This window comes from Lipophrys pholis (assembly GCF_963383615.2).
Source record: "Lipophrys pholis genome assembly, chromosome: 2".
Classification (NCBI taxonomy): Eukaryota; Metazoa; Chordata; class Actinopteri; order Blenniiformes; family Blenniidae; genus Lipophrys; species Lipophrys pholis.
Window position 1 is genome coordinate 15458669 of NC_137636.1, and position 13017 is coordinate 15471685.

General features: G+C 41.1%; 1 protein-coding gene across 1 annotated transcript in view; it reads right to left on the minus strand.

The window, feature by feature from the left end:
* The window catches only part of tcf12 (transcription factor 12), an 81312-nt gene that overhangs the window by 10277 nt on the left and 58018 nt on the right, over positions 1-13017 (minus strand). Inside the window, exons 9-15 of the mRNA XM_080458145.1 lie at positions 12048-12147; positions 11404-11543; positions 10720-10861; positions 10460-10530; positions 7720-7864; positions 3059-3132; positions 448-519 (exon numbers count right to left, since the gene is read on the minus strand). Coding sequence (XP_080314271.1) covers positions 448-519; positions 3059-3132; positions 7720-7864; positions 10460-10530; positions 10720-10861; positions 11404-11543; positions 12048-12147 — 744 coding nt within the window. The remainder of the gene's footprint in view (positions 1-447; positions 520-3058; positions 3133-7719; positions 7865-10459; positions 10531-10719; positions 10862-11403; positions 11544-12047; positions 12148-13017) is intronic.

The following is a 13017-nucleotide window of genomic DNA, read 5'->3' on the forward strand; positions in this document are numbered from 1 at the left end:
TTAGTATAAGCACATTAGGAAAAGAAAACACTGAAAACGCTGATTGAATGGTGTGGACTTTGAAAAAAATAAAAATTTATAAAAAATGAGACATAAGATAAAGAAGGCAATTCAAAAGCAAGATCAAATGAGCCGTTTCAGCTTGAGCTGTAAAATTCAACACGTCCTCGTTTGTTTTTAAACCAAATAATGGACGGAGGCACTGCAGCCACTTAACAATTTATTCAGAAAATAATATCTGCATCTAAGCTGATTACTGCAAGCTGGAAGGGCTGAAACAACATGAAAACATAATGTGACAATAAGTCAAAAAAAGGCAGTAAACATGAAACTGCGTTTAACTATGAAGAACGCAGACTGAAAGTCAGAGCATGTGTGAGAAAACAAAAATGAGGAATGCAAAGATGTATGAGACAAGTAATGAGAAAAGGCTCTAGTGAGAAGTACCTCGCAGACATCCTTTAAGAAAGACATGGCATCCTGGAGATGCTCATGTAGCTGCTGATGAACTCTGTTTTTCTGGCAAAGTCAAATAAGAATAAGACAGAATTAAGAAAAAAAAGATCAGCGTCTATAAATACTACAAACACACAGTGCTACGGATAAAGATTGTTTCCGCGAGGACACAAAGACAAGACGGGCAGGATTTGGAAGCAAGCACACAGCTGCTGACCATTCACTTTCAAAGAATGGAAATGTTTTGCTTTTCTCACATTTAATAACCTCAACAGCATTACACACATCTTACACATCACATTTACCACAATGCACACAACTTTTCAGCACCCGGCTCTTCCCCAGCTCTGTTTTGTCATCTCTGTGGTGGAATAAAGGTTAAAGTCAGTAAGAGCTGTGTGCCATTACTTTGCCTTCGTGGAATTATTTTATCCAGCTGTGCTTTTCCGTACATCTCAGCATTATGAGACAAAGTTTTTTTTTATATTTGTCTTAAACTAATATAAAGTACTGGTGGTGGCCAAGCCCACTAACAAGATTAATCATTTCAACGGTAACCTAATCCTCAACTAGCCTCATCACTGTTTCCGAGAACTTAAGGGACTTTCCAATGTTTTTATTCATCCTAAATAAGACCAATGCTTTGTCTTTCAACTTACTCCTAAATGTATCCTAAGATTATATCAAAGTGTTGCCCCATTCAAACCTGGAATAGAATATTTAAACACTTATCAGCCAAACTGTCTCTGAGATTCTAGACAAAGAGTTTTTAAAGCGGATCCTACACAGTTGCTACTTTCACCCAAATAGTGCACATTCTCTTTAAGGCAGCAGGTTTTCACACTGATATTGTATTTCTGCACACCATATAATTACTTTTCCAGATGATAACATGACACCACTGCAGGACACACTTTTCAGAACATTGAAGAGTGGGATTTAATATTTCACACCTGCAAGCAAACCGTTTGTTTAATGTGAATCTGTTGTGGCTGTTTGTCAACAGAGACAAGAGAAGAGATTTATCTGGACGCATCAGTCTTACACTTAATGTTTTATAATTACTGCAGAGAAATCTAAACCTGTGCATATACTCTGTACAGCAAAACACAAGGAGCAGACAAATATAAATGTCACATGATGTAACACTGCATTCGCATGATTTGAAACTGCAAAACAAACTGTGCATTTTGTTTTTACTTTGCTTTACAAGAAGCCAATATTCAGGTTATCTGGTTGTATTCTCTTAGAGTCTCACTTATCTTTAGTGGCCATGAGGACACGAACAAAGCTCGAGGCAAAGTGGGAGGAAATATCTACGTGCTGAATGTCCTCTTTGCATACAAGTGGCTGACTGAATGATTGAACCAGATAAGCTTGTAAACACAGTCATGGCAACCTTTAATTTTTTGGGGACAATTTTAAACTAACAGCTGAGGCCTTTGTCGAGTTAAGCGATTGTAAAATGATTTGAATAAGACGCAGAACAATCACTGCTCATCTGATCAAATATAAACGGCCTTTCACAAACTTCATGTTTCAGGCCTCAAAAACCAACCACTGAAAATTGAAGTATAGACAGAGACAAGAGGCTGCCTGGTGTCCAGAAACACTTACAAAGAGAAAAAGAAAAGTTACTGTGGGCCCGTCAGTGTGTTATCGTAAGAGGACAAGTTGGGCTGTCTGCCCCACAGCCCAATGCTCACTTCACCATGTTGTTTGTGAACTCCTGCTTGGGGCTTTTAGTAGTCAGGCTTGCAGCAATACTGACAATATTAAATAAGATGATAGAAAGTTAAAATAAAAAGTGTCATGATGTCAAGCAGGTTTGTGCAGTATCAACTCCAATTGTGATTAATTCTGATACTTGACAATGAATTAAATGATAAATTAAATTGGTTCCATCTTTTATGTTGAATTGTTTTTTAGCCAATGTTGTGTTTGAAAGAACTGGTCATGAATCAACAAAAAGCCATTCCAAGACATTTTATCAACTTGCAACTGACAACATCTCGAGAAACTTATTGCTGGAACAAACATATACTGTAGGACAATCACCCGAATTGACTGCAAAGTCCATTAGAAAATAATACAAACAATATTTTTAATAAAGTGACTGTTGGAGCTTTGCTTTGATATTGGGCTCCATGTTATTTTAGTTGTTAACCAGAAAATTATCCACGTCTAATGGTTTACATCTTTATTTTTGAACTAAACAGCTGACATGATGTAAACAGATGACATGTGCAGCAGGTAGCCAGCTCGGTGAAATCTGACCCTTCGTTCTGGTCACATAACAGCAAAGGAATTCTGGTGAAGTGGTTTTGCAAACAGCTGCCACCCACCCACCCCCACCCCGACTAAACCCATCCCCCAACTGTCATTCTCGTCCCGGCCCAGAGAGAAGGGGACAGATGGCAAACCCCGAGGGACAGGTATTGTTCAGTTTGGTTATCCCTCCGCCCCCACCTTCCTCAGCAAAACATTTGTCGGACAGGAATCTCCCTGTAACGCTAGCTCAGCCCTTCATGGGCAGCTTATCTAAAGTGAGCATCCATCACATCCCGCGCTCACTGGAGGACGAGGCGCACAGGGAGCTTACCAGTGAGTGAAGGGAGTTCTCATAACCCGGAGAGGAGGGAGTCTGTCCTCCAGAGCGGGGCCACTGGTTGGTGCCTGATGAGAAAGAACATGAAAGTCAGTGTTAGTGATCCTTGGATTCAGTTTCATATCAGCGATGGCATCGTCTTGCTAAGCACACCACACAAAGGCTAACTGACACACACAATAACATGCAGTCACAACACACTGACATCCTGATTTTCTGGCTTCATGTTGTTCTATAGGAGATATTTTTATCTTTTAGGGCTCAACTGCATCACTTCCTGATGGCTGGACTGCATCCTGACACATGAGCCACCAGTGTTTGACTAACACCCACTTCCACCATGAAATATACATGGAGTCTGCACAACAATCAGCATGGCTACGAGAGGCTAGAGAACCACACAAATACAGATTAAACTGACTTTTAACTCCAGTTTTCATCACATTCATCACATTAGGTGTCTACAAATGCATCTGAGTGGTCAGAAGTGGAGTGTGGCTGAACAGCGCCTTGACATGTGGTCATCATTAGTTTTTTTCTGATGAAGGAAATACAGAAATAATCTGGGCTCAATCAAGTCATTTACGAGCCCCTTCACGTGCACAAAGGAGACATGGTCTCTTTTGCATTTATTTATTCTTTTTGTAAGTCAAACACCATTTTGACAGTAGGCCAGTTTGTCAGGGTTCGCATCTGGAAACATCTGCGTGCAAAAGTTTCATTCATGTCTATTTTTTCCTGAAGCCAAATCTAATTCAGCCAAATCCCTCGTTTTATTTGCAATGAAAAACTATGCACTATAATCCCATGACCTAAATATAGAGAAACTGAAGATCCTCTACGCTCACGGTTACAATCCACTATTGGCTGGAAGAAGTACGCAGTGATTCTGTGCTTTTGTTTGAGCCAAGAAATGTTGATCTACAGGCCAGTACAGGAAAGCAAATCAAGCTGGTTTGATCTGGTGTGAATTAGAGAAAAGGAATCTACATCTGCTGATCACATTTTCCAGCTGCAGTACATTTCTTTCTTTCTTTTTCTGAAGTACAATTACCCAAGTAAGCTGCTTGCCATGTGCAACAGGAGGCAATGCATTGTATGACAATCAAATCACCCTAATGGACTCTGATGGAAATGAACCTGCACAGGTTATTTACAGGATAAGGTGTCGGTGGTTGTTCCAGCTCAGGGCTCAGCCTACAGCCTTGTGAATGGAGTCCACTGTCCACTGTCAATGTTTCACAGAGCTATCTCAGTCTGATTCCAAACTGTTATTATGGGTGTTCTTCTCTATTTAGAAAACCTCTGTAGTGGTCGCTGAGGGGATTTTACACAAATCTTATTCTCTTGTTCCTTCCTAATTTAAAAACAGCATTTTGAGAACAACGGTGGGTGAAACAGTTTCATGAATGATGTAAAGTTTACTATTAATTATTCAGTGGGTGTTTTGAACCAAATAGAATGAACAGACAATAAATGAATGAGCGTTGCACTAAGACTTCCAAGGCTGTTCTTAACGGCAAGCAGTTAAGTACATTTTTCACAAATACTAAAGATGTGACACACACACACACACGCACGCACGCACGCACGCACGCACGCACGCACGCACGCACGCACGCACGCACGCACGCACGCACGCACGCACACACACACACACACACACGCAGAGCTTTGGAATAAAGCAGACTTTAATTAGCAGACTATTAAGAGTGACTTTGGGAGAGGAAATGAAAACGTCTCTGCTCTGCCTCAGCGTTCTCCCAGGTGAGTGAGACAGGAACTTCACGTGAGCCTCTGCTGGCTGGCGGCTATGAAAAATTAGCCTGAGGCTTCTGTTGCCCACGTGCACCAGAGAGGGCTAATTGCTCTAACCATTCTTGAGTAATGTGCTGTGTAGGGGAGTAATCCTAATGATGAATGTTTGCAACATCAACAGAGAGCCAAATTTTAGAACAAATTTAAAGAATCACTCTTTTCTAAGCCCAGAGGAATAATGAGGATAAATAATTAGTCAAACAATATCCTTTACTATAAACCTAAATATATATATTTGGCATTTGCACTTTGTATTTTTCATCATCGTATGATCTAAAATAGCAAAAAATTAACACTGAACTGAGCCACATTTTCTTGTAGGTGTTATTTTGTATGTGTTCATAGATTTCGAAGAATATCTGGCATTTTATTAGTTGTCTTCCATTTCTGACTGACAGCGAATGCCACCAGTGTTCAGCCAGGTGTGGCAAGCTGCACGGAAAATAGGTCAGGAGAGTCGTCATTGTTGTCCTCATCAGCTGAGTCAAAGCCACCTTTGGCAAATAAACAGACCCTTTTGCTGCCTCGTCTGGGTGTATTATGCGTGTGTGTTGGAGGAACAGCTGTCCATGGGGCAGGGCAACAGCTGAGCATGAGGGGGGCATACGTAGAGACAGCTGTCGCCACTCCATTACCACACATGACACAACTGCCTGCTAAAACAAACACACTGGGATTTCCCTTACTGTCCTCCCTCATTCTCTTTCCACTAGTCTTTCGACTCTGTCAACGCGTCTGACGGTCCATATTCACCTATTACATGTCTTTTTTCTGCACTTTAAAAAAAACACTGCAAACTACAAATCTTTACATGTACAGTTTACAACAACATTCCTGTTTCCTGTTATTCCATATATCTACAGTACAGTAAGACTTTGTGTAAACAATAAAAGTTATTTTAAAACTTTGAAAGATTTTACCCGTGTGCTACATTTTTATAAAATAGCGTCCATTGACTTGTTAGCAAAGAGCAAAACTTTACTTTGAAAGCATTTTGTGTTTGCTACTTCTAAATTTATAAACATGAACAAAGACCCTCCGAAGAACATCCAGACATCCCAAACTAGTGTGTGATGTCAGCAGGAGTCGATGCGGAGCATCTCTGTGAGCCCTGAAAATGACATCCATGATGTATTGTAGATACCAAACGGTTATCAATTTTAAAGGGCAAGGGTTAGGGTTATAAAAATGTCATGCTTTTCAAGCAAATCTGGGGGTGGCATAGTAGTTACAACTTTTGCCCAATAGCTAAAAACATCCCCGAAGTACTCCAATGTTCTCTATCACTCTAAATTGTCTGTAGCTGTGATGTACAGTATATATAATTGTCTGCCTGTGTGTGTTTGTTCTGTGATGGACTGGTGACCTGTCCAGAGTGTCGCCTGGCTTTACCTGAAGCGAGTACGCACTGGCTCCAGTGCGCTGTAAAGCTGATTTAGAAAAAGTCTCATAGAAGATGGATGAAACACAAACCTGATTAGGTTGGTGCTCTTGGAGAGAAGACAGGGAACAAACAGAAGATAAATCTTTTACATGTCCCCTTTTTGCAGGAGATTAAAGTTAAACACGTTCACTTGCAAATACATTTTTTTTTATCTTCTTGGTTTTTATTTTTTTTTGGGGGGGGGGGGCGACTGGCAATTCCATGGATGTGCAGCCTCATCCCACACTAAACTAAGCTTTGTTGCAGGATGGATTCATGCAAAAATGGCATTAATGCGAATGAGTACCGCATGATTAGAGCTACTCTAAAGCTAAAAGGGGTATTAAATTAAGATTTAGGCAAACGTTTCACAATTTACTCTGCTCAGGCTTTAATCAATCCAACTAATGCAACAACAGAGTTAAAGTAACTAAAGTAATTAAAGACACGGAGCTGTCTGCGTGTTTACACAATGACAGGCAAAAGCAGAGTCAAATAAGTCTGAGAAATTCTGTTCTAAACTTGTGAATGTTTCATCAATGACATTTTGTGAACACAGGACAGAAGGTTGCAGGTTCTATTAGAGAGGGCAGCAGCAATAGATTACCTTGCGTCTTAGGCTGTCAATTAAATCTGCACTATTCTGAATGAAAATCAGGACTGTATGACATGAACCATTTGATGTGAGCATCAAAGTGCAGCTCAGTCTTCTTTGATTATCGTTATGAAATTACATGCAAAAGTCACCAGGCTGCTGCTCCAACACACATCAGACATAAATCAGTGTTGTGTTTCAGCAGCTTCTAAATCATGACTGTCATTACCTCGTTTTAAATTCATTTTTGAGCAAAAATGTATTTTTACGCACAATCCTACACTGTGTTAAATTTAAAGTATGTCATGGAAATTAGTAATAGCAATTAATTTGCATCTCTCTCTAAATTGAGAGAGTCTGCCTCTGTGCATTCCAAATTTGGAATGGTATGGTGGCGAAATCTCCTTTAGCTATTGAGCTATTGTCATCGTGTGTCGTCGACACAGCTGTTTCTGAGATGAGAACAGTGATGTGAAAGTGAATTCATTAATCGCCACACCCTCCAATTTATATCTCACACCAGTGAGTCTTTAATATCACGGGGCCCCGCTTGCATGAAACAAAAGAAGGCACATGCTTGGAGAAGCACCCAACTTGACATTTTATGTTTGCCCTTGCAGTTGCACGAGTAAACGTTGGCCAACACTTACGAAAGCCTGTTAAATTACAGTAATTCCAGACTAAGGCCAAAGTCCTACACAATCCAATGTGGCAATAGTAACTGTGGGGCTGTTTTGGACATATTCTCACTCCAAATCAGGTTACAACTAACGTATAAGAGGTGTGTATGAGACAAAAATTCAAACACTGGTGCTCTACCTGGCCTTCCAGACGGGGTGCCGGCAGAAGTCACCACAGTGCCTGCTGAGCCAGCACCTGCTGTGGCTGTCAGAGGCGAAGGAGAACCCACAGGTGTCGATGGATTGGAGGGAAAACTACTGCTCGTGTGGTCAGGGGAGTAAATCTGAGGAAGCAAACAGGAGATGAGAGTGAAGAATGGGATTCATCAGCAGCAGGAGCATAAAAATACAATATAAATTGCACAATTCTTCTCATTTGTATGTGGGTTTTTTTTTTACAGCTGTTACCATTTCTAAGCCAGAACTATGTCATCAATTCTAGAGATTTTTACGGCCAGGAACGCCATAAACATGCTCAGTGCATACGTATGAGATGTTAATAGTCATCTGTGCTCACAGCACAGCCTGAGCCAAATGAGCGTCTAGCAATATTCAATTTCATTGTTTTACGTATGCCTTCATGTTGTCTCAACTTGTGTCGGTCAACTGAAGATCAGCACCAAGAGACATTTACAGATTAAAACAAAACAATTTCTGGAAATGTGCATCTCACTGTTAAACTGAAGTGTAACATTACAGGAAATTAATTCTATCCAAAACAGAACATCAACCTTCCTATTAAGATAAGTATAAAACATTTTGGTCAGCTAAAGACTAAATATTTTTTTTGTGTTGATGCAATACATTCAAGGCCGATTGAAGTTCTTGGTTAAAACAAAGAACAAATCAGATTCACCGCACTGTATCGAAGCCTCCTCTGGCAGGTTACGCCGAGGTCACGGAGTTTTAGCATGACATGTCAATCACATGGGAACCAAGAGATTACGTCTTCAGAACCTTCACTGGGATTTCATTTGTTTAAACGAACGCTGGATTAAAGCACAAACACGTCCCTGATTTCCCCCTCCTTTAATAAGAGGGTATTTGTGCCCAAATGGAACATGTCTCAGAAAAGTCGGGGTATTACGACTAGATCCTGACTAATTAGCAACAAGACGGGAAAAAAACAACAACAACAGCTCCACAGAGATTTCTCCTCCAAGTTAAGATCAAATTGAGCTTGCAGGGAACTGTTCGACTTCTGTGAGGATGATAGAATGCACTCATTATTAATAATCTCCTTATTCAATCTTGATCTCTAGGCTTTAGTCTTTCAATCAACTTGGAGTATCGGGACAGAGGTTTCACTAAAGTGTGTCACTGAGTGTGGAGGAGGATCTGCCGTTGTCTAAAGGAAGAATGACCAGTTGAGCTCTTCTCTGAGGACAGAACGCTTCTATATGATGTGCAGCACTTTAACTCACAGACATGCAATTCAGTGAAGGACTGAGAACGATTAATAGTGCGGTGATCACTGTGTCGGAAACCAGTAAACCGCAAAACAGATCTCCGAATATTCCTCAGGTTCTCAACAGCACACTGGCTACAACCGTGACTCCTGACCTGACAACATATGACTTTCTATTCTTCTCCCTCCCTGGCTACTAATGCTGCATTCAAAGTGAAACATGGCTCATTTTACTGGAATAAATGAAGCTCCGCCTCATCATCAGTTACGCTCCCGCAGGCGGCAAGGGGCCAATAAGCACGGCCAATTTAAAAGGGTGGAGAACAAAAGCCCTACAAAGGGGGGCCCGTGGAGTTGAGCCACAGCAGTTATAAACTCCCCTGTGCCCCCTGATCCATCCACCCACCCCCACCCTGGTCTAACCGTGTCCATTTCACTCCAGCTTTGTCATGCTAATAGAATTGAGTCTGCAAATATAAAGGACTTAATTTGTTATTACCATGCCTGAACTCTCATAATTTGGATTCAAACTGGCCAGAAATATTCCTCCCAACGGAACCGCTTCAGCTGTGAGTAAAATTCAAAATGGTAATGATCATATGATGTTTATGCAACATGTTAAACACATTTCTATAAAATATCAAGAAACTGACTTTAAAAAAAGAGTCACTAAATTTACATAAAAACTCATTTGCATCCTGGCTAACAAAAATGAATGCAGTTTTTCTAATCAATGAGTTTGAGGCATACACTCAGGTTGGATTACAAATACAACCCCCCTATGCTAACTTTTACACAGAAGCATCTTTACGGTGCTGCACAACTCATTGGTAATTTATTAAGTCTTTCACAATTGGAACAGTTGTCGTCCACCTGTGACTCAGCTGCTGGTTGACACATTTGAATATGTCACAGTATAAATAATCCAAGGATTAAACCATTACAGGATGCCACAGATATCCATGGCTGTTCTTCCCAACTACAGTGTAATCCAATGGCTTTAGAAGCATTTTTATTTACAGTTGCCGTTCTTGAATACTCTTAGTTTAAGCCCACAATTATCTAGGCTTAGTATAAAAAACAACTACAAAACAAGTCCTCTGGGCTTCTCTTAATCAACAGTATAGTATTTAATTCCCAACATGATTACCGAGGTCACTTATTCAGCGAGAAAAAGAGGCCATTATTCTACTTCGATTCACAGATTTAACTGAATCACACTTAAGTTAGACATGAGCTTCACATCCTGACAAGATGTTATTGTTGTAAAGATGCAAAGACTTCCCTTGAGATGCCAAAACCACATTGATGCCACCCATTAAAAAAAATGCAATTCTGATAAACAATAAACTTCCATCATGAGTCACAGCTGATCTTAGTTTCTACACTAAAACTTTTGGGTGGCTCTCTTTTTTTAGGAATGCCCAGTGCAATGAAGCACACTCTAAGTTAAACCTTGGTTGTAACTCACTGAGGCTAAAGCCTTGCCCAGTGCATCTCCAGTCTGTGAGCTTCCAGCAGCGTTCCCCCGGTTTGCAGCAGCTATGAAAACACAGAGGAGCCATTTATTATTGCACACTCAGACAAAAAAATTGTCCATGGCAAACGAAGCAGCTGTTCGACTGCATGACTTACTTCCTTTACAGAATGGATGCACAGCTATGTTTCCAATGGGAGCCAATGAACTCGTCATTTTAAGCATGTAGCTGAACTGCTCACATAAAAACGTACCCATGACGCCATCAGCAGAGTTGACGGAGGGAGTGTGCGCTGCAGTGACGAATGGCGAAGTGCTGTTGGTGCTTCGGTGGAAGCTGGACATGGGAGGAAGACTGGCATTGATGTCTGGAGAGACTGAGTGTGCAGGGTAATTCTGAAGCAAGAAAAACAAACGGAGACAAATTAATTTTTCGGGAAATAAAGAGCTTATTCAGGCTCTAAATTCTACATCTCCTCTGACATCTCCCAGACTGTGATGGAGCAAAAGTTAACTTCGGGGGGAGGGAAATAGATAAAGAGCGGGCCGGCAGCATCTGCGGGCTCCCTGTGATGCTCTGCCAGCTGAAACAGGCCGGCAGACGAGACGAGATCAAGCACGAACACAAAGGCTCCGGTCAGCAGTGCCTTCACTGAAAATAACCAGACGACAACTAAAGACGCACACACGCACTCCAACTGCGGTGGGGGGCAGAGACGCAATTCAAAGTGTGGTAGCACAACAAAGCGACAAACAGAATAGAACAGAATATATTATAATTTTCTATTAAGTAAAGTGGATTGAAAAAAACATAAGAAAAAAATATAAATGATATGAAAAAAAATGAATAAAAAAAAAAAAAACCTAATCAGAGCTTAGGGATTTATTTGTCTTTTTTTCATATGCTGAATTATGTACAAGTGATTGATCCTACTTACCAAACGGTCATGCGAGTGCAGGCTGCTGTAGTTTCCTGACTGTGGCATGTGAGATGACGATCCTGCGAGCATCCCCCCATAACCAGCCTGACTGATCCCGTTGGACGAATTCCAGGGGTCAGTGGAAGTGTGGGTACCATCTGATACAAATAGATACAACATTTCATTATGTAACTGATTGGAAATGAAAGTGCAAACACATGCCAGGAAGCAGAAAACCTCCAACTGTACCCCATCGCTTGGTGGGTCATCCAAGGAGTGTTTTACTTTTTTTTATTTCTCTTGCAACTGAAACATGATCCCTGTCTTGAATGCAGCTGAGATAACACAAAAGTTAACGCCAACAAGGAGTCTGCATGTCTGGGTGTCAGTCAGACTGAAATAAGACCTGCGCACAGATTTACACTTCAGAAAATATTTCTAAAAGAAATCAGTCTCTGTAGTAACAAGCTATAATTGATTATTATCAAGCTAAGTGGCAACTTCCAAAACAACCAAATAAAAAACAAAATACCAAACTGCAATGGGAACTAGTGAAAAAATAGTTTTATATACTGAGCAATATCCGGATTGAACAAGAGAAAATATATCTGAGTTGCAAGCAAAACCTGCCTAATGAGAGTGAAAACTTGCTCTGAACTTACCAAAGAAAGTGCTTGCAAACATACTGCTGGAGGGTTTAGGAGAGGAATATGAAGGGGAATCTCTGTTGAAGTCTTCTGAGTTTGAAGACGGTGCGTACACCTGCAAGGAAGATGCACGTTATAGAAACCAAACAGTGCAACGCTGTGACATTCAATGTATATGAAGGCAGGAGTGTTTCACACAGTATGGTGAAGTGTGATGGTAAAAACAAACGGCTTTCAGTTCCCATAAAGTGCTGAAAATGCAAAGCATCACCACATGTGATCTTGAGAGCACATAGACAATTGAAAAACATGTACTGCAGCCACTAGGCCTGAAAGTACAAATATACACACACTTTAATGACTTACAAGCAATCAAGCTCGTGAAGGGAGTCGTGGATTATCAGGAGTATTTGCATTTCAGATCAACTCAACCTCTAATGGAAGTATAATGATACCCGCTTACATGCATTGACTAAATGCCTTGCAAATTACAGAGCTCCTAGAGAGGCAGAAATCAAATAAGTGGTACAAAAACACCTTGCTTTGCTTTCTGTTTATTTCTACCTGCAAGCCGCCGGTGGAAAGGAGAGTTTCAATGGGCGTGCTGTTGTACAGCTGTGAGTGTGTGCCAAGCAGGGGCGGCAGGATCAAAGAGCCAGGAGGCCAAACACCAGTGATGTGGTCTCTGACTTCATCCACTCCAGATGGAGAGAGACAGAGTGAGGCAGAGCGAGAGCGCATGGGGGGGGGGGCTAAAAGAAAAGGTTCGGAAAACTTCTCCCTCCCACAGACAGGACTGTGTGTAACTGGTGTAACAGTAACCAGAGCCAGGCCTGCCTACCAGATTCCACCTGCACACCTCCAGCTTTTGTCCCCACACTCTGGGAGATAAATCCCTTTTTTTTAGCAGCTTGATTTCACACTCGCATGTTGACAGCTCACTCCTCAAAACTGTGTGTAGACACGCCACAGGACTTGTTTACCT